General features: G+C 38.1%; 1 protein-coding gene across 25 annotated transcripts in view; it reads left to right on the top strand.

The window, feature by feature from the left end:
• NRXN3 (neurexin 3) overlaps positions 1-23251 on the top strand; it is a 963701-nt gene that overhangs the window by 911749 nt on the left and 28701 nt on the right. For 18 of the 25 annotated variants that reach the window (XM_085582217.1, XM_021542849.4, XM_085582229.1 and 15 more), the window contains one exon: positions 13795-13879. In XM_085582217.1, the coding sequence (XP_085438343.1) occupies positions 13795-13879 (85 nt within the window). The remainder of the gene's footprint in view (positions 1-13794; positions 13880-23251) is intronic. The other 7 variants (XM_021542843.4, XM_021542850.4, XM_085582230.1 and 4 more) reach the window with 1 other exon arrangement.

Raw genomic sequence — 23251 nt, forward strand, 5'->3', positions numbered from 1 at the left:
TGCCTTTTTAATTCTATAGATGTGCACCGCAGGCTTTCCCCACTGATGAGGAATTTGCTAGAGAATTTCCTGTGTGCAGGAAACTCAGTTTTTAGGAACTGTGAAGTCACCTCCAATATTTTACTTCATTTCAGAAACATTAAAGAGAGCAGAATGTTTCTTATGTCCCTCCTACTTCAGCCCTGCTTAACAGTTTGTTACAGTCCATATGGGAGATCCATTTTGACAGTGTGAATCTTTCTGCTCACAAAATATAAAGAACTGGATATAATCCAGGTAGGCTGCTCAGGGAAGTAGTTGACTCACCATCCCTGGAGGTATTTAAAAGATGTGTTAGATGTGGCACTTAGGGACATGGTTTAGTGATGGAATTGGCAGTGTTAGGTTAATGGCTGGACTCAGAGATCTTAAAAATCTGTTCCAACCCAAACAATTTCAGAATTCTATAATCTTTCTTCAAATGCTTTACACAGCACTGTCCTCAAGGTACTGTCAGAGCAACTTATAGACATTTGCTTCCAAGAAATATATGTGTATCTTCACTATCTTAAAAATTAAGCCATGGTGTGCTGGCATATTAACATCCCTGAAAAGGGTCATTGCAAATCAGTGGCAGAGGCATCCTGGCACCCAGCCCTTCTGTGTAATTCCATAGTTGTGTAAAATGGGCAGTCAGACTTGGTGAAAATAATAGACTCCTCTCACCTGAGATTTCTGAATCAAAAGAAATCTCACTGACTGCAGCCTTTTACTTGCAAATTCCTGACGGAAGTTATATGCCTGCTAATAACTGTGAGAGAGTTAATAACAGCTGCTAGTAATTGGAGTCAATTATAGGATTTCTTAGAAACACTTTTTCCATCCTGAAGCATTTCAGAGGAATATAGTGTCATACCTTGGAGTTCTGACAACTTCGCTGCATGTCCCAGAGTGCAGAAATGTGCGTGCTTTGATTTTACCTGCTGTTGCCAGTCAAAATCCTGATATGGACATAACTATGGCAATTATTGTCAGCTGAGTTTGAAACACTCATAGGTGGTGTAACTCTGCTGGCAGAAAGCCTTCTTCAGTCAGCATTGCTGGACCTAAAAGGAGGATATGTCCTCATGTCTGCAATGCCAGTAATCTCTTTAGTGTGAGTATGGCCTACATCTGAAAATACAGAGGCACCACCTTTTAAATTCAGTGGTTATTATGTCTTGTTCCTGGTACAAGTGAAGCTGCAATAATGACACCATTAAAAAGAGAATTTTAAGGGAAACTGAACTTGTTTCCTACCAGGAGAGGCCAGAAACATACTATCATCCCAAAGTTGTTGCTTTAGGTGTTATAGCAATGGAAGATGGAGCTTTTTCTTAGAACAAAAGTTCTGCTTCTTTCTGCTTTTTTAATTTTTATGAAAAAGCAGAAACTGATGGAGCAAGAAACCTAAGCATGCACTTTTGTCTGTCTATTCAGAGTCTGGAATATCTTGAATATAGGAACTCTTGCTATATTTTGGCTCCATCCTGGTCAAGCTGTCCTTTTGCTAAGACTAAGGTTAAATTCTCCATGGGCTAAAACCTAGCTGTCCATAATCTGGAAGACACAGGTGTTTCTTTGTATTACTAAAGGTTTTTAATGGGCATTGCATTAAAATGGTATAATTTCTTTTGATTTCTGCTGTTGTCAACATTATAATTAGAATATATGAGAGGAAAAAATTCTTGGAGTTCTACTTTCAACTGGTTAGTGTCTCATTCAAATTCTTTATGCAGAAGCTTCTTCATTTCATAGTGGGCATGAATTTCATGTTATCTTGCAGTACTTACTAAGAGGTTTTTGATGTCAAAAATGTAAGATTGCCACAAAAGTGAGTTGAGAAGCAAGTTTACTGACAGTGAAAGTATTCTTATGGATTTAGAGCTTCAAATCCTCTCTCCTTCTGATGATGTTCCTTTGGATACTTGTTTCCTACAATCTCCCAGATTACACTGTGAAAATCTGAAGGACACAAGGAAGAACCTTGTAGTACTTGATGCCTTTATAGACAGAATTGCAGAGTAACAGAAAGCCTCTTCACTGTGTGTGGAGTGGGTTTGTTATTTTCCCTTTAAGCAGGTAGAAGTATAGATGATGTCAGCCTGTTCTTGATGGTGTTTAAAGCCTGAATTCCTTTGTCTAGCTCTCTGCTCAGTAAGTGCCTTCCAGCTGAGCATCTCTGGGGCCATTAAATCTAACTTTGTTCTTTTTTACATTTTACACAAACACAAAAGATTGATTTGTCTTTACTACAGTTAATCAAAATCACTAGAAAACTAAATAAATAAGCAAGGAAAATAGCCTTCTTATCCTTGACAGGGCAAATGTTCTGATTAGGCAGGGGCTGCTGAGAAACCCAGCAGTGATAAGTGTTTATCAGTCTTGTTATGCATGGGAGTCTGCCTTACCCAACGACAAAATTTGCTTGCATAACAACCTCTTGCAGCTTGGACCACTTCATGTGCCATTTAAGTGAAGTTCTGATTTAATGCTCAGGAGCCATTTGTCGTGTTCCACAACTTGTGAGATTGAAGTTTACCTGGTATCATCAGTACTGGATGGACAAAGTATGTTTTTTAAGATGATGGGTATATGTTTGATGGAAATAGATCTCTTTCCTTGATAAAGTTACAATTAGACAATTTTCTGACTCAAACTTTCTTAAGTTTTCCCCCATGATCCCTTGTGATGGTGATAATTATTTCATTTCCCTGTTTACTCTTTTGTTACATGTTTCTTGCTAACATGTAATGTGAAGTCAGTTCCCTGTCCCTCCAGAAAAGGTGTTCATTTACTCATATTTCAAATGGAAAAAAATGATAATGATAGAAAAGTATGATTTTTAAGCATTAGCTATTTGGCAGTTGTATTTCTGGGTGAATATTGTCTAGAACTGTTTAACTTAATTTTTATTAGATTTGACCATGATAATGTCAATATGTTAATAGGTTAATGGTAATTTATGCCTTTTGTTGAGTAAACAGATGTCTCTGTACTAGTGCTGGTGATCATTTACATCCTGTATTAAGAGAAGGATGGGCTTGTGATTAAGAGGCTGGGAAATATGAGTTCTACCACAGCCACTTTTGTGACATTTGTGTTTATAAACTTCTTGTTGTTTATAAATTAAAACCATTCATAGCCCTTTTTTAGCACATATGTTGTATATGTGCTTACATATAGGTATTTAGTGGCTATTTTCCTTTCTTAAATGTTGTACTCTAACATTATTCAGGGAGCATTTCTAGGTGCTGATTGGTGCCTAGTGGGCCAGGATTTATTCTGCATTTATTTCTTCTACATTATGTTTATTCTGCATTTAAATGTGTGGGAACTGCCTTCCCCTTGTGAGCTAATGTGTGACTCCTGTGAGTAACAGTATTTAAATGCCATATTCTAAGTGTGGGTTAATGTTTGGAGAGCAAGTGGAATATTTGTCTGGCAAGAACAGTCTAGCGCATTAATGTGAATATTCAAAGATAGTTGTTTATCTTATTGCACTCTGAGGTACTTATAATAATTGCAGAAGTTGTTTTAAGGCACATTTATTCAGAGTCTTTATGTTTATTGTTACTTTATGAATAACATATCCAGTCACATTAGATTTTAAGTGCCACAGTTTGGACTATACTAGGGTACTTTCTCCTTTATGAATTTTACAGCTGTGTGTGCCAACTGTTTGTGGTCAATGTGATAATGAGTGAGAGAAATTAAGAGAGACGCAGGGGAGGAGGTAAATAACTTCCCAGTTAAAAAAAAAATATGATGGGCAATTACTGTGCAGCCCCTGGTGCTGGCTTGCCCACCCTTTCCTGCTGGATGCTGGCAGGATTGCTGTGGCTGGTGCTGCTCGGTGCAGCCGGGGCACAGCGACTGCACTCGCTGCACCTGAGGGATCAGGCTGGGCTGCCATCAGTGTTTAGAATGTGAACATGCTCCTGTTTTCTCCAGGGAACAATGTCTGCTGGGAGAAGATCTCCCGTATCTTAATTTCTCATTAAACCTCATTTGCAAGAGATTATGAGATCCCAGCTGTAGGTGCTTCACAAAAAGGACTACTGCTTTAATAAAAGTAGGACTTGTATGGTTTTATTAAGTGATCACATAAGTAGAAATGCCAGTTAAATTGCACGTGTGACTACCTCGTTTCTATACAGTAACTGTACTTTACAGATTTGTTTCTTTTGAATCATGTGCTAGGGGGGAGTGCAACACGATGTGCAGATTTTGAGGCTTAAGAGATTGTCATTAAAGCTACTGTGCTGTGCTTAGTTATTTATTTCTTGCTCGGAGTGATCCAATCAATAACAGAACAAAATCAAATACAACTCCCTCCCCTCTGAGGAAAAAAAGACAAGCTAAATAAAGATGTCCAGGAGAAAATGCCAGCAAACGACACATTGATTTCCAGCAAAGGAGCAAAGTGTAAATGAAAAATATTCTTCTGACACAGTTATTAAGTGCCAGCTAGCACGCAAAGAAAAACCCATTTACTCTTACTAGAGGCTGAGCCTTCAAAGGGCAGCTGATTCATCTCACATCATTTGAGTCTCTAACTTTCTGAAACATAGGCTTCCCTTTACTAAATGTAAAGGAGTTTTCTGTACTTAGGTTTTGCTTTGAGAATGTAAAATGTTTACTAAAATTATGATTGTATGCCAAGCAAGCAGAGAAACTGTTTTCTCTCAATTTTATGACAATATAAACAGAAGCATGAGGAAAGGGGGCAATTTTGCTGGTGTCAGATAGAGAATTTATGACAATACCAGGAAAATAAAATCAAGTAACATGTGGGCTCTGATTCAATGTCCTTGGGAATTTGGCCTGGGGCAATTTAAAAAGTAACTGCATCCCAGTGAAATGCCCTGCCCTTCTGCTGGTGAAGTATGTAACATTTTATTTTTTAGCAAGTGTAGTTTGTAGCCCAGCATATTAATAAAATTATTTATATGGCCATTTAAGATAATATGAGTACCTAAGGGACTAGAGCTCACATCAGCAGGATGCTAAATTTTGTCAATAATCTGGCTTTTTCCTATATAAGAATCTTTATTTAGCTTTTGCTTCCTGTGTCCTGCTGGAGGTGCTGAAAAGAGCAGGAAGTTGAAGTTTATGCTGCCCTGTGTGTTCAGCTGGTTGTTGGTTCTTCTAAATGGGATAATGGCACAGGGGAGAATACTCTGAGTCTATTTTCAGACCATTTCCTAAAAGAAATGTCTTCCATTTGAAGACTTTTGGACAAGGATTGGGAAACATCATTGTGTAGATTAATATAATATTCAGAAAGTCACATTCCTGAGCAGTGTTTGAATTACAACAATTTTTTCTTCCAGCAGCTCTCACAAACTTTAGAGTGGGAGTTGTCATGGGGTCTGCTGTAGTGGCTTGATTTTTAGCATTAAACATTTTAGTTACTTTAGTTCATAATGGGCATACCTTTTGAACCTTTCTTAGGGAGTTTTCACCTGTGTCAGCACCATCTGCATAACTGTGGTTATATAACAGAGGACTGGTGGTTTCTGTTTCAAGTAATAATTTCTTTCAAGAAGAAACAAAAATATAATAGGGAGGGAGCACAAGGTCCTTCATCAAATGATGGAAACTATACTCAATGTGAATATTCTTCCTTCCAAGAGGTTCTGTCTTCAGTGTATAGACACACAATTTTCATCTTCAAAGTACTTGTTTGGAAGAAGGAAAATTCACATGGAAAGGAGAAATTTTTTATAAGAGGGGAGAAAATGCCTTCTCTCACACCAAAGCTGTATCTTTTGTATTAATACCAATAAATGGTATTTTACAGTCCAGTTTAAAGCTCTTGAAGGTTACATTGAATAGTATGGAAAAGACTTGCCAGTTGATGCTTTTCTAGTTCAAGTCAAAAAGAGCCTCTTCTGTTAGGAAAGGAAAGAAATAGAAAAGCAAGTGGCTCTGTGGGCATATGTAATCAATAAACAGCCAATCTAGATTCATGGAAATGAAATTTTATTTATTTATTTAGCTCCTAAATAGTATGTAATTTCTTCAGGCCAAGAAATAAATTGAAAGGATTTAGGAGGATTTGCTTATCAGCAGAACACCATGGAGAATTACATTCCTTATGCTTTTGGGAAGGTACATTGAAGTTGGGTTAAGCTGCTGTGGTTCAATACTTCTCTCCCCTGTCAGGGTGCCTTGAACAACAGATGAATTAATCCTCCCCATTTTCCTTCTCCCCTCTTTGCTCTCCCTTCTCTTTCTCTCTCTGCTCACACTGCCTCACAACACCATAACCCTTCCCACTGCCAGCAGACAGAGACAAAAGACGGAAACATGATTTTTCCCTGTTGACATTCCACAGCTCAGGCACAGAACAAAGTCTCTGAAATTTGGCATCAAACTTGGTCCAGAAGAGTCAGACTTTAGTCTTAATGAACTATTGATTTTAGTGAGACAAGCTTTAGGCTTTCAAAGGAATAATTCAAGCTTCCAAAGCTCTTTTAATCATGACTGCCCATGATCTAGATTGACATACAGTTGGGCAGATTATTTTTTGCTTTCTCTTACTTAACTGCCTAGTTCCTTAATCTATTGTCTGCCATGGTTGTGGACAAATGGCTGATTTTGTTGAGGGGTAGCTCTCTCATGATCCCTACCTAATGCTATAATTTGACAGCAAATCAGCTTTTATATCTAGCCAGGAGCATGCAGCCAGGAGATGCCCTTCTGCTGGGCTGCTGTTGAAGGGTACATGCCTGCTGGATACCCATCAGCCTCTCGGCAGGTAACACACCAGCTCCAGTGACAGGACCCAAGGGAATGGCCTCAAGTTGTGCCAGGGGAGGTTTAGATTGGCTGTCAGGAAGAAGTTCCTCACCCAGAGGGTGACTGGGCACTGGAAAAGGCTCCCCAGGGAAGGTGGTCACAGCATGAAGCCTGACAGAGTTCAAGAAGTATTTGGACAATGGGCACATGGGCACAGGGTGTTATCCTTGGGGACATGGTGTTATCCTCGAGGCTGTCCTATGCATGACCGGGAGTTGGACTTTGATGATTCTTGTGGGTCCCTTCCAACTCAGAATATTCTGTGATTCTGGCTCTGAGCACAGCAGACTGAAAGGCTGTGCTGGATAGCTTCGATGCCTGCTTTGCAATGACAGAGAAATGTGTTTATATTGTGACAGAGAGGATGCAAATATGGACTTGGTTTAGAGTGAATTAGATTGGACTGAAGATAGATGGAACAAGCTCTTCCCCATTAGGCCATATACACTAATGGTATTCATGGCTTAGGCAACTGCTTGACCTCGGTGCTAATGGTTTTTGGTATTTCTTTGAGATTTCTCCATAGTTGGTAAAGATCACTACTGATATTTTTCTTAGTGAAAATAACATTTTTTTTTCAATAATTTTATCCATTTTTGAAGCACTCTTAAATAGTTCAACATTCTTTCTGATGCCCTTTGTGGCACCTGTAAAACTCTATCATACCTTAAGTCCTTATTAAATCAAGTTCTGGTGTTTAGTTTTACCAAGTCTGTCTCATTCATACATCTCTCAAGTTTTCAGTGGCTCTTCTCTTAACTAACTAAAATTACTCCTAATCTTTTGGCATTGAATTGTCCAAAACTAAATGTAGTGAGCCATTCTCTCTTGCTGCAAATTGTTGCAGTCTGGTTGAAATCAAAGCCAATTTAAACAAACAGAGGATTTGGTCCTCTTGTTTTTTTTTTATTTACCTCAAATTAGCTATATGAAGAAAAATTATTAGTTTCATGTTCTCTGATGCATTGCCTCTGCAGAGGCAGACACAACCTCAGCATTAGTATGTGAGGGTGCAAAGGGCTTGTGCATATTTATGGCTGTGTCTGTCCCATTATAAGAAAATACATGTTCTTCTATCCAGTAATGAGAAGATTAATACACTTTACTAAAAAACAGGAGACCCAAGACTCCCCTTAAAAGTTTATACAGTCCCAGATTGCAGCTTCTTTTTTAATACTTCATTCAGATTTTTGCAACAATTCTAATATTTTCCCATTTGTATGCAGATTATTTCTGTCTGTATGTAGTAGTTTGAGTTTGTCCAGACTGAGTCTCTCAGGTCTGCTATACTGTAGTGACCTCCAGGGTATTTTGCAAATAAAGATTAATTAAAAAATGAGAAACAAATGTAACGTGTAGAAAGGACAGATGAAGGATTCTCATTTAACTGAATAGTGTGAACAGAATATGAAAAGTTCTTTAAAAAACCCAGTTACCAGAGTACAGAAGGTGGAGGTATTAAAACTAGAAATGGCTCCTAATTATTCTGCTATCTTCTTTTGGCACGATAGCAAATGCCTTGAGTCTGTTCTTTGCCAAGAAACATTTTGGTTTCTAGAAGACTGGACAGCATCACTAAGTTTTTGCTATTCTAAAGGGAGCATTTATACTCTATGCTCTTAGGCATAGAAGAAAATATGTAGTCCACAGTCCATAATAAACTTGAGATCTATAGAAAATACAGCACTATGGAAACAATGGAGGCAGTCAAGTGGTAGTATTAAGGAAAAAGTGTGTTGACTTTCATCTCTGTGCATTTAGATGTGAAAGACAAATGCAGTGCCCAGGTTAATACAACTGTGTTTCTCCACTCTTGGGAAGGTATTTGTGCCTAGCATTTTGTGATGGCCATATTTCAAGAAGTACTGTAAATTCTGATTCCTTGGTGGCAAATAGATTTACACTTCTCTCACAATGAAGCATTAAGTGTTGCTTTTCAAATAATGGTGTTGAATTGGAAGTAACAAGTATAGTGTGCAGAAGAATTTCAAGAAAAAGGCAAGTAGGAAAATTGAATCCTACTTTACCAAGTAAGCAACTTCCACATGTGTAATTCTGCAGGATTTTTTCTGAGGGTTGAATTTATGTGTCCTTGTCTTTTCTCTCCCTCTAGAAGGGAGAACTCTATCATTCCTGGGTGTGTTTTTATAATTTCATAAAGCTGTTCTGTGACAGCATTTATTTTATCCAGCATGCTTAATCTTTCTTAAATAGTGGTGTACCCAAACAGCAAGGTGTCAAAAAAAAACCTTTGCAATTGGGAAAAGGAAGATTCAGCACCTGCCATTTTGTGTAGAACAAAGGAGCAAGGGTTATGGATCTGATACATAAATTAGGGCTTTGGGCAATTTAAAGATTGGACAGGAATAGAGTCATCTTGAGCAGGTCTCGCCACACCATGGCAAATTTCCTTGCACTACATATCCCACACCAGTACATACAGTGTAATGAACAAAGATTGTAGAACTATCACCGTGTCAAGATTGAAGAGGCCCTTAGAGTGAATAATTAGGAGGAGGTGATTACAGAACAAATAATTCATGGAAAGGAATGGGGAGCCAATTCAGTGAAATAGAAAGAATTTGAAGGTAAGTATGCCCATAAATCCTCTGGGGTGGACTCAGAGTTTAGCACTTTCTCCTACCCTGGTTTTATTCCAAAGCAATTTCATTAAACACTAGAGAGAGGGAGAGAAAAAATAATAATATAAATGCCATAAAAAATCTTTCAGAGGAAGGAATAAAAAGGGTTCCTGCCAGAGAGAGATTTTATTGAAAGTTATTATAATACCTATCTTTAGTTTTATGGCCTTTAATACAGACCAAGTAATTTCAAAGCTGGGATTCTTTAGAAATGAAATACATATTTTAAAATAGTATAGTGTGACTTATTATTTTTAATATAGAATTTAGCTAATATAGGGAAGGGGAAAATATTTTGTCTCTCATGTTCTTTCCAATGAAAACACAAACATCATTTCCATCACAGCATATGGAGAAGTTTCATTACTATCCTTTTGCCTGTACATAAGAATATTTAGCATTTACTATCCCTAGATCACTGGGTAGACACTAAAGCATTAATCCACTACATCCCCTGGTCCAGTGGGTGAGTATAATGAGAACCACTTCAAAAATGGGGAAAAGTGACCAGAAATGGGGCAGGGGTTTTGCTTACTGCCTCACAGTGAGCTGTTTCTGATGTGAAGTGGATAGATTTCCAGGGTCTCTGCTCACTAGCCTCTCCTGTTATGTGGAAGCAGCAAGTTTAATAAACATACAGTGAAAATTCCCAGCTTCAGGGGAGTCTTGAAAGGTACAAATTCCCGTTACAAGAAGTAATGGCCTCCTGGATGTTTTGTCGACCCTGTTCCTGTGGTCAGGAATTTGCTGTTCTTTCTCACTGAAATAGCTTTATTCCTTCGGGATAATTCAGATGTTGGTATCTGAGTGGAAGGTGTATGGAAAACCAATATGTGGTGGGACTAGAAAATCAGTTACTGATGAATTGTGATGGAAAGTACTGAGATTAAAAATACAAGATAGGAAATGGCAACACAGATTAGTGTACTTATCTTTTCTGTGGTTTCTAGAGATCTCATTAATGACCTTGACTTAAATCCAAAACCACTTCTGGAGGTTTTTTTCCTTTTTCTAACCCTCATTTTTATACAGACAAAATCAGCAGGATGGGATAAAGAGCAATCACCCAGCAAAAAAAAAAAAAAAAAAAAAAAAAAAAAAAAAAAAAAAAGAGTATCAGGTGAAATAGCATGTAGTAGAGATGGGGAGGAAAAATAGAGATTAATTGATAAAATCATGTGTGGAACCAGTCATGAAAAAATGCAAATAGAGATTGAAGTTGGCAGGGTTGGTGAGTATTGCATATCACATATTTGCATTTTGTCTGAGACTGGCTTACTGTGCCCTTCTCTGTTCAGAACCAACACAAGTTGCAAAACGATTTTATAGCAGGAAATCTAGTACATGTATCAGAGTGCAGCATAAATGTGTTGCATGTACTGCCTTAAGCTGCTTATGAGATGGGAAATTGAACAAGAAGAGGAACAAGGGCCAGGCTTCGTGACTTTTCAGGTTGTGGTACAGGGACTTCCCAAACTAGATCATCTGATCACTTCCAAAATGCTCTAAACTTTTATTATCTACCAGTATTCTGTTGCAAGGAGATGTCCAGTTTAAAAAAAAAAAAAAAAGGCCTCATTACCTTCCTAGTTTCATGTGATGCCCCTAATATGCAAGAAGAAAAATAGTTATAAAGGAACTCCTTATTCTTTACAAATACTACATCACATTGTCAGTTCAATTGGATTTGATTCCACATTAATGTTGCATGAAGCCTTTAGATCTGAGCAAGTAAGTGGGTAATCAAATAGGTATAGCAGCTGATAAGTGACAACAACACGTTGTTATAATTTTTATGTTTATTTCCTACTGGAGCAAATCATTGCTGTTTTTCTATGAGAAGTGTGAATTGTCAGATGTTCAACTATGACCAAAATCCACATGATCTACATTTAACCTGGAAATCAAAACCAATTGCCAGGGTTTTCCACTGTATGGGCAAAGTCCTCTAGTAGTGATGGATAGTTTATTCTCTGTTTACAGTACTATCCATAATTTATTCTTTATTCACTGTGCCATCCTTACCCTTAGACAACTACAGTATAAATCTCCAGTTTCACTAACTACATTTGCCCTGCTTAAAAATTTCTAGCAGTATAGCCTTGTTTACTAAATTGTGCTAAATTACTTTACATTGGTGCAATTAAAAGCTAATATCTTTTTATCCAGGGACAGCTGCATTTCACTGTTGGAGAATGTGATCACTATATAAGTTATAAAGTTTCTGGGGATAAATAATACATTCTAAAAGGTATGTGACAGAACCAGGAGAATTGAAAAAGCTAAATTTCTATTTTTTATGTTCCTCCTTTCTTGTCCCCTTGCTGAGCAGACAAAATTTTAAAGCCAGCTTGTCTTAAGAGAAGTCAGCAGCATTTCAACAGAACTCTTCCACTTTCTATGACTGAAAAAAAGATGTTAAAAAATGACCTTGAAATGTGAGGCGGGAACATATTACCTTCAGTTCCTTTTAATCTTGACTCCCCATGGAAGCAAGATTGTAAAAGTATTTAATGAAAGTATTTAAGCTTGAAACTACTGCAAGATAGCATTCCACAAAACATTGCCAAATGACCATGCTGAGTATGACTGAGTAACATATAAAATACTTCATGGCTGGATTTTTTACAGATACTCTGTTTTTAATAGAGAAATATTTTTTATTTGCAACTGACCTATCCTGTTTTTCTTTCTTGGCTCAATCTGAGACACTGAATCAAGACTGGAGGATCATTGGGTTCAATCTGATCTTTCTAACTGACTTCTTGGTTCTCTCTTTCTCCCCTTAGCTCAAATACAGAGATGGGGAGGGTAAGCAACTTCTAGCAGGGGTCAGAGGTGCTTCATAATGCTGGGAGCACAGGAGGCTAAAGAAAGGGCAGAGTCCTCAGAACTCTGTTGCAAAGGGAAGAAGGGACATGTAGGAGATAGACATAGCAGATATGAGAATGTAAAGGAGACCTTACTTAAAGCTGGAGAGTCTTTATCAGGAATAAGGATTTGAAAGTCTTGCTGAGATGTGAGATTCCCAGAAATATTCACCTAGAGTACTGAAGTGCAGCTGTCCTGCTCCTGAGTTCAGCAATGCTTCCTGCCTGGTGAGGAGCATTTCAGTTGTTTTGTTTCAGGAGTCATCCCCCTGATCCTACTGCTTGGCAGAATAGGCAGCTCTCTGCAAGGAAGAGCTGTTAAGGGAGACATTTTCATCAGAAGCTGTGGTTGAGCCAGTGCTGCTGAGCTGGGGTAATTTTGTATTGTGCACAGGAACATTACAACCTGTGTCCAGAGGCTGCCACAGGCTCTCCCTAATGGTCTGCATTACTAATTCGACTAATTGCAGCAATTACAGGCAGGAGATGCTGCTGGGAAGAGACACCAGTACACGTCTCTCTAACATGCTGCAGTACATGCTGCTCATTAATTAGAGCAGTACACACATAGAAAGAAAAAATATTAAAAAATGAAAATTAAAAAAAAAGAAGAAAATATCACCAGCTGGAAATGCAAAGGAATATGACAAAACCTGTAATGATTGTGAATGCTTTCAGTTTGGTTTAACCCTTTCAGCATCAGACTTTACATCTGGTCAACCTAGCTGCATCCACAGCCCTATTCACTTGCTAAGCAAGGAGGTGAGCACACTTGACACAGGCAGCAGTTCTTCATCTTGCAACAAGTAAGTGACACAGATATTTACTGTCTGGGTCAGCACCAGATTTCCAGCCCAAGAGGTGCATTAACAGCAGGAATTATGTCTGCCTCAGAGTGGTGCATCAGGCACAGCAAAGAATACTGCTGAGTGCTGTGTATTATCTGGGTCTGTCTTGTATATTTTTCTTTGCAGAAAGCATGTTCAGTCTGAGCATGCCTCACATGGTAAGTCTCTCAGGAAGTGCCTTCTGGCTGGCCCTACATGATACTGGTATTTATGGAGGAGCCTAGCCTCCTCCAAGCAGACACATCTACAGTGGCTGTTCAGGGCAGTCTGCCAGCCAAGCAGGCTTTGTAGCCCACTGTACTTCATTCAACATCCCCAGTGTGATCCACTTGCTGCCCTAAACAGCCCAGCAGGTGCACAGCACCTGTGCACACCTGAATATTCAACAGCACAGGATAGGCACTGTTACTAAACAGGAGACTCACACTCAATGGAGGACACATTTACACAGGCATATACAGAGTGCTTGGTACAACTTAAATATTTCAAAAGTTACATTTGTGAAACCTTTTTTTCTTTTTCCCTTGGATATTTAGCTGCCTCTGTAATTGTCTTGACTTGCAAATATCTTACTTTTGTTTCCTTTTGTTCTTTTGCTTCACATGCCAGACAACAGATGACATCGTTTCATCAGCTGAATGTTCCAGTGATGATGAAGATTTCATTGACTGTGAACCCAGTACAGGTAAGTCAGGTCAGTCGTGTTTTGCTTGCTTTCTGATTTCATTTGCAAAAAACAATGCATACATATATTTTATATGTGTGTGAATGTATACATATATAATTATATATGTATATATGTGTGTGTATATGTGTATATATATGCACTCATGTATATATACACTGTATATAAAATAAGAAACTATACAGCCAAGCATCAGATCCCATGGACTTGGCAACAGCAAAACACTGATATGTAGTCTCTATTTGCTTTATATAAAGTTGTTCGCATGGAAAGGCAAACTTTCTGAAAGTAATTCCAGCTGACTAATATTTCACATATTTCTAGATGTTACTTAACTAACACAGTCGGAAAAAAAATCAATATGGAGTGTGACAAATAATGAAGATTTATGAAGTGGAAAGGGTAAACATTTGAAAACAAAAGAGAAAAGTGAAATAAAAATCAGTTATTAGCAATGTTTAATCTTTCTTAATTACTCTGAAGATGGATGTTAAGGGATACGTTTGTCCATGGGATTTTGAGTACAGTTAACATGGTAATGTGTTTATACTAATTTTGTTTCCTGTGACCCCAAAGAAATTGGGGAGCACCAAAACTTAGTTTTAACATAACAAAATTAGTAGCAATTCTTGCCTTGTTATCTGCAGTGATGCTTCAAAATGTATCCGTTAAAGAGTCAGAAGGACTGGCCATATGGAACTGACTCAACTTCTCCCTTTCAGATACATTTTGATAAATTGATGGCTTTTCTTTCTGGTGAGATATATTATGTGGTATCCAGCAGGCAACTGCAGTCTACTTTATTTCTTACAGGCTTTTTCAAGTCTTCTTTTTTGAGGCTTGCCATGAGTTAAGCATTTCTATAATAGAGAACAGACATCATCGAATTTCTGTGTACATTTAAAAGAAAAAGAGGAATTTTGGTTAGAATTTTTGTCTTTAAAAGTCAAACATATAAATACTTTGAGGGGGTTCTTTCATTTGGCTTTGTTTTGTTTGTTTTTGCTTTGTTTTATTTGGGATTATGGGGTTTTTTTCTTTACAAAAAATACCAAGAAAGTAAATGTTCTGTTTCTAATTTCCTGAAGCCATTTGAGTAATAAAATAACAACATAAAAATTCACCCAAGACTAGTGCTTTCACATTTCTTTTCAATTTGCCATGGTGTACCTGCATTTTTAGTAGAACTTGGTCTTGCTGTAACCTGAAATTGGCATTGAATTGTAGCTGGGAACTTCCACCCATACTCTTGACTTACCCATGATGGCAGTGAAGGCAGTGACACATACTGTTGGTAACAGGTAGCTCAGCCTACTTCCCATCTTTTTTCACATATTTCTATGAATTTTTCTACTCCCCATCTGGAGGAAAAGCAGTAAAAATATTTCCCAATTGTGAGATATAAACAATGGGGGTACTGAGAGTTTAAATAAAGGTAGTAATGAAATGCCAGCACAGTGATTGTAATGAAAGTGAGGCATGAGATTAATAGGACCATGGACACAAGGACAAAGGTATTGCAACTGATATGCAAATAAATGAACTCACTTCATTAAAGCTTCACTAACATGTGAAGACTTCTTTTTTTTTTAATTTATATTCTGATTGCCATGTATTTCAACTAAAGGACAAAAGGATGTCTGTATCAGATTCCTCCTCTTGTAAATTTTTCTTTCAAAAATCACAATAATTTCAGCAGCTAGCAATTGTAACAGCAATATTTTCAGCTTGTGCTGCCAGTGGAAAAATCAAAGTTTGAGTAGAAATTTGGTAAAACAGCATGTTTAGCATAAAATTTCATAGTGCTGTACAGCAACATTTCCAGACTAAAAATACCTCCTTTCTGACACAGTTAGAAATCTAGTGCTACAAACAGGTACAAACTGGATTTTTAAAAATTACTTGCTTTTGAAAATCCTGATAAGCATTACAGTTGGCAGATATAAGTGACTACAGACATTTGAATATCTGCTCTGTAAAACAATATGATTCACTGAAAATCTGCTGAAGGTTCTCTCCTAAACTACTAGACATTCTCATAAATTTCACCAGTATCTTTCATTGCACCCTACTCCTCCTCTTGCATAGGAAGGTGGACCACATAAACCACTGAAATCTGATTCTTTTCTAGGGAATTAATATGACATTAGAATAAAAGTTAGCTTGATTATATGTAAAAATAATTCTCACAGATGGTCTTTGCTGATGAAATCTGCACTTCCAGATTGAGTTCTCCTGCTCTCAGAGGTGCTGGTGTACAGAATTGCCAGAAGGAGGAGGAATATGCAGGTCCTTTTTGCATAAACTTAACTCATTCCATCATATAAGAAGGAAAAGTAGCAGTTTATGGGGCTTCTCATTTTCTTTGTCTATCTTATTGCCTCCATTCTCAGTGCATCCAGTGTCTGCCATCCAGGCAGTATCAAAGCACTCAGCCCATTCTGCTCTGGAGCACTAAAGCAATAAACTGGCTTATCAAAATCCAGTAGTGCTGGCTTGGCTGAGCAGATATGTTTGCCTTTACACTTCACCAGCCAAGTCAGAACTCTGGCCACACGCCAAGAACTGGTATTTAAATATGTACATTGTGGAGTGAAAAGATCCAGATTATCTTGCTTGTATTTTCTAGTGTGTGGCTTCAGATTTTTTTTAAACTTATTGTTGGTTTGTTTGTTTGTTTGTTTGTTTTTAATTGGACTCATTTGAAATTACTTCATCCTATTCTGTGGACAGGTCACTGCCTTCTGCCTTGCCTGATCCCTTTTACAGCAGACTGAAAATTAAATAACCTAACCCAGCACAGTCTTCTTTTTGTTGCTCTGATAATGTGTAGCTTTTAAAGCTCTTGAGTTTCTGCCAAATTTGGCTTTCCATCACCCTCAGTGCCATGATCTAGTAATGTAAAGGTTACTGAACTCACTACTGCAGCTGTGAGATATGATACACATCACTGTGAACCTGCTGTGCAATAGCCAAGACAAGGGCAGCAGAGAATATTTCTCTGCAGATCAGAAGTTTTCAGATTTCATATGGGTCAGAATCAAATCCCAATATCTAGAGATATTACTTAGGTCTCAGTCCTTGGAATCAGAGGCAGTACTCTACATAGAGTCTTTTTGAAGCCTTTGGTTTTGGCGTACTCAGAGGCTGAAAATCATGTCCTCGTTGAGACTAAATATCATGTAAGGACCATTTGCAAGGTCTTATTGCCACTTAACTCTGATATCAGACAGTTGAATCCAAGACCTGAATCTCATGTGCATATAATCTGCATCTGAACACTCACATCTCTTTCAAAAAAGAGAGTGTGAAGGTGATTGCCTAACTTTGCTCTCCAGGATTCTCTAAGCTGGCTTGAAATGCTCACTGTAGCAGGCTGGCTAAGCCTTTGTGCCCCCTTCCAAAAGTTATTTCTTTTGGAATTTTGGTAGAAAAACTTCATTTAATGAACAGGAGCTGTCACTGGACTTGTTCTGACTGAGGTAGCTTACAGATATCACCTGTAGAAAAGTATGTATACAAAAGGATTTATTCTAAGTGGCAGCAATGACAGCTGTGGATCCAAACCCCACCCGTATTTTATGTTACGCAAAAAAAACCCCAAAAGAAACCAAAACATTGCAGGTTCAGGGACAGAAATTGCCCCGTATTCATCTTATTACAGACAAGCCTAGATACCCTTAGATCTCTAGATCTCCCAGAAGGCTTAATCTAAATGATACGGGGGAAAAAAGCATTTTCTTCAAGAGAAGATCCTCTTTTATGTCTATTAAAATGTTGCTTGTCCAGTGTGTGGCCAAAAAACATCTTTTTTCTGTGCCAAAACAGATGCTTTTCTCTGGTATGAATACAGGACTGTCTTCTGGCCTGCTCCAAGGAGATCAGAGGCTCAAATATTCAAGTTCCTCAAAACTCAAGCCAAGGTCCTGAGTCTCTGCTTTTAAACACAGCTCTGTGGTGTTTTTTTGGTCACTCATCTGCTCTCAGATAATGTAAGATTTGTAAGGAAAACATCTTTTCTAACAAGGAATTACTAGGAAGCACTGTGAAGAAAGAAAGCATTTATCTCTTTTCAGTGAAATGAGGAGCACCCTTACAATCTGATTTTACTGAGACTTCAAAGCCTTGACAATGGTCATTATGCTTTCCTGACAGCTGTTGCTGTCTCCTCACACCATTGCCCTCATTCCTGTAAGGATGTCCATTACTGGAGCTCTGGCATCAGGCAGACTGGATGCTGGTGGCCAGGCAGCTGGTTGGGATCATAGCCCAGGCTGCTCCTTGGACTACTCAAAACAGTGAGACCCAAACACTCACCAATTAGCCTGAAGTCCAGAATACAGCTTCTTGAAATGGTCTGTAAGGCTTAATCCTTGTTCCCTAGCTTGACACATGCTGTGTTTCTTCCCTGGTGCACTTGCCAGTTTTCCTTTCCTATCAGCCCTTTAATTTCCAATGTGATTTCCCTTCCCCCCACCCAGGGAAATTTACCCTGTGTTTCCCAAAAGGCTTCATATATGTTAAGGTTATCATTGTCTAATCAGACTGGTAAGCCTTTCTGATGGGGGACTGGACACAGCAGTAGATGTGCCAAAATCTACAGTTCTTTGCATTGGAAATTTTTTATACTTGCACACACGAGGCACATACCCAACAGATATGCCCCCTGTATCTATAATTTACTGGCCTATAGCCATCCACCTGCAGCTTGCCTGGGTCAGAGATTTATTTGCAGAAAACAAGCATAATCTGTCTTCCAAAACAGCTGGCACAGTACAAAAACCAATATGTTGGAAGTGAAGACTTTCCTGAAGAAACTAAAAGAAGTGTTGATTTGGCTGTTGTCCTCATAACTGCATCAGTGTAGCAGCTAGGGAATTTTCATTGTACTCCTAACAGGAACACCCCCCCACAATCCAGTGTTCAGTTACCCCCAGTCTTTCCCTCTGACAAGCAGGAATACTTCCTCATTTCTCATGTTGTAAGAAACGGCCTTTAGAGTTGTGTGCCTGCCTCCAAGTACTCAGAGAAATGGACTTCCCATCTCATAAGCTGGATACCATATGGACCAAAGGACGGGGGTTCATCCACAACACTTCCCAGGGTGTAATAGCAGCATTTGTTTGATGGAATTTCCTAGCTACAATCTTACAGCCAAAACAAAATCAAATGAGCAAGTTTTACAGTCATGCAGATGACTTACAGGAAGTTTTGTTCTCTTTTTATTTTTGTGTTTTGTTTTGTTTTGTTTTGCATTAGGAATACTGAGATTGGTTTTCAGCGTATTGGTCATTCCATCTATGTAAGGTCCAAAGGCCCCACCCATGAGGCTATTTTATCTATATATGCACTATATATACAGTGTGCATATATATCTATATGCTAAAGTAATAAATGACCAATATCAGCAGTAGTCCCTATCATCCAATCACATGTTTACACAGAAATTCATGCCTTCATCTAACCCTGGCATCCGCTGGTGTGGACAGATGCATGATCTTGTTATTTGAACAAAGCACGTTAATTTCTTTTCTGTTAGATTTATTTCCTTCTTCCTTTTATTTATTTTTTTTTAATTTTAATTGATAATTTCATCTACCAATTAGCCTTGGGGTAGGGTGGGGCAGGGAGAACAAAAAAATTATACAGGTATATCGATCGATATATACACACATACTCTGTGTATATATAGATAGATATATACATTGTATATATTTGAAGAACATTTTCTGTCGTTTCACCTCATCTTGTGCCGCATGAATTTTTGGTGATTGATATTTTAGTTTCTTTTATATTTCTTTTTTTTGTTTTTGGCTCGTAATCGTGCCATACTGCTATTTTAAATTTTTTTAATCATCGCTGTACTTCTCAATTTATATTTTTGGAGTTCTTACAACAAAATAATGGTTTATTCATCTCAAGAATGAAATATAGATCTGCAAACCAATAAAGGCAACAAAATCTTTTCTTGCCATCCTCAAGAAATTCACATTTTTGGATGTCCCAAGAAAGTTGTGTGCAAAAGAATGAAGAGTATTACCCCTCCTTTATTTTTATTTTCCTACTTTTTTAAACTCCTGCAAAGTCTCTATCCTGTTTTTTCCCTTTTCCTTTTTTTTTTTTTCAATTGAGTTCAGAGAAAAAAAAACACCCAGAAGGAAAAAACCCTCCCCTTTACCCTGCATATTCCCAGGAAAAACTCTTCCAATGTAAAGAGCCCTAGAAACTGCAGATGGCATAAAAAGAATTTTATTGCAATGCAGAGTGTCTGTTGTATCTTTTATTTCTGGGTCAGTGCAAGATCATTTTTCTGGCATGCTGTAGTTTAGCTGATGTAACTAACCATGGCCTTCATTAACCAGTGCATGGGCTGTGATGACACCATCGTATGTTCCATCGGAGCTATGCATTCAGGCTAACCGAGCAAGTCTGTAGTGTATGATCTGGGGGGGATATTGATTTGATTTTAATTTTTATTTATATTATAATTTCTTATTTTTGTAAGAGTTATGCCAGTACCCTTGGCTGCTTCTTGCAGCCTCGGAGTTATAGATCTACATTTTTAATGGGGTTTCTTTGCTTTTTTTTTATTTCTCAGTAGTGATTTTGCGTCTTGTTTGTGTCCATCTGTCTTGTCACTGTGTCTTGGAGTCCATTGGTCCAGTGTTGTTATGTGATTCTGTTCTCTGTTCGTAAGCTGGTGTTTAGCTCTTCGGCGCTCTGTCATCCCTCATCCCCTTCCCTTCCCCTCTTCCCTTCCTCACCTACCCGAGGGAGGTCCACAAAGAGGCACCAAGCTTTGAATGATGTTCTGAGTGTCTCCCTGAGGCTTCAGGATGGATGTTTCAAGATGTCCGCAGAGCTTCCTAAAACCAAGTTTGCAGCTGTTCTGTTTTCAGTAGTTTTTGAACTCTGTTATCATTTCACTTCTAGAAGTGGTTTGCTGGCAAAATGCTAAAGTGACTTCTTTTACAGCTTCTTAAGGGATTTGTGCCTACATGCTGATGTGTTAGAGTAAGAATTCCTGCTATCTCTGCTTTAGGCACCAGACAATAGGATGTACCTAGGAAGTTTTATAAAAGCCAGTCTTGGAAAAGGAATCTGCATGTGCAGATGAAAGGATATCTTTGTGACTGTATTTTTAAAATCCACAGTTCATAGTTTGTTTGTAGTTAGCAGACAAAAGTCTAGGATGTACCTAGAATTTCTACGAGTAGTGTGTCTTCATTCTGTGGGGTCAGTCTTCTGTCTGTTACTGTGTGATCTCTTCTTACTGACACTGGTGAAAACTGGCTTGATATTTACTTGTATAATTTGAACACAATTCTGGAATTGCATCTGGGGTATCTTCTGCCATATGCATCATAAATGTGCAATAATGTGTAAAGCAAAGGAAAACAAGCTGAGTTTTCAAGAGTCTGCTTAGACTAGAAATATGGTTTAGAAAAAATATACCTTGGCTTGTCCAGTGGTTCGTTTCCTGGTATCTTAATTTAGTTCTTTGTGAATGTGCTAGCCACATTAATGGCACAGGAAGCTTCAGTGCATTAGCATACATCAGCATCAGTGGCATCAGTGGATCAGTTCAAGATAGTGGAGGAAAAGGCAGACAGTTTTCATGCAGCTAATGTTCACATCGTCACAAAAAGCATACTTACACATACCTTTAGCCTAGCTAAAATTCCAGCTTTTTTGTAGGAATTCATTTGTTCTGAAGAGAAGACACTGAAATCTGTGAACTGTTCTCACAGGCCATGATATAATACCTTTTTAGGGTAAGAGCTACTAGAAGAGGGAAGTGATAGGATATGCTCAGGTTTCCAACATGGAATTATTTAGTTATTTCATTTAACTTACCCAAGATATGCTCCAGAGAGCATATCCAGAGAGCATGCTTTTGTCTCCAGAGAGATAAAAAAATCACTTTTCTTTCACCAGTGGAAACAAATTATTTATGTTCAGTTTAGTTTTCTTAATTCTTATGTAATCTGAGAAAAATTACTGACTGTAATTATTACAAGAGAAAAGGAATCAATATTTAAAGTTGGCTTGGTTTAGATTTTAGATCTCATGTGTTTTTCATAACCAGCAATTCCTACTGAATCTAAAGCTTTTTCTTGGCAATTGCTTAAGTAAAGCAACTGCCTATAAAATTATATTGTAATCAACAAGCTTGTAGTTTTGTATAATACTGCCCTCTGGCAGAGAGATCAGGACAGTCCTGTTACAATGCAAACAGCAAAAGAAACTGATTTTTTAGAACAAGTGGCAGGCTATTGGAGCAGAACAATTGGAGTTTTAGCCCCCTGCATCATGAAGTTCAGGGTAACCTTCAGACTGGAGTAATGTGATGATCAAGTGTCCAGGCATCAGGACAGTAACCTCCAGGCTGTGATAAAGCTTCTGTTTCCTACTGAATGGTGACTTTTGTTTGCCTTATGTAGCCTCTGCTATGCCTGTGACCAGCCTTCTGCAGGGGCAAGGGCCTCAAGTGCAGGAGATGCTGTGAGAGGTCAAATTTTGCTCTGTTTTATCCTGGTAACATTATATATGGATATCTGGCACTAGAAATATTTTTTTTTTTTTGTCTCAGGGCAGACTTCTGGTTTCAGCTTTTGTGACACTTGTCACTGAGCAAGGGGAAAAAGCTGAGAATTCAGTTGTTTAAGCCAAGAATAAAAAGCCTGAACTTGGAACAGTTCTACTGTTGATTCCTTCTGTGACAATGTGTGTATATTGTTCATTTGCCTACCTATAAGGCAGGGTAAATGAAGTACTTCTAGCTAAATGAGGTAAAGATGAAAGGAAAGGAGATATAATTACTGTTTTAATGGACTTTGATATTCAGGTGCAAATTGCTGTTCAACACCCCAAAATGGTTCTGAACTGCTACATACCACAAATGTGCAAATAAACTGTGTTATTGTTAAGGTTTTAGTACTATATGCTATCTTCACTTGCTATGAGATGTGATATTATCACATATTTTTATAAAGTAGGTACAACTCCTAATCTACTAATGCAGAGAGAATAAAGAGAGGGATACAAAAGTCAAGTATTTTAATCTCAGGGATCATTGGTGTGACATTATTTTCATTAAATATCACTTTTCCTTCTAGAATGAACACATGCATTGGAATGAACCATGTTCAGACTACATAAATTAATGTCACAAGTGGACAGCAATACACAGATCTTAAATATCAGAACTTCCATTGCTTGGACTTGCATGCTCGTAGAATTTTCCTTTGAAAATGTAATAGTTTCTCCAGCCTGACTTAGGTGGTGTAAGTTTCCCTGGTTTTGCATTTAAGATCAGGAAAGATCAGAATCAGCCCCACAGTCTGGCTACCTTGCCCTTGCTGCCTTCCAGTGTTTTTT

The sequence above is a fragment of the Lonchura striata genome, chromosome 5 (assembly GCF_050655825.1).
Source record: "Lonchura striata isolate lonStrDom1 chromosome 5, ASM5065582v1, whole genome shotgun sequence".
NCBI lineage: Eukaryota > Metazoa > Chordata > Aves > Passeriformes > Estrildidae > Lonchura > Lonchura striata.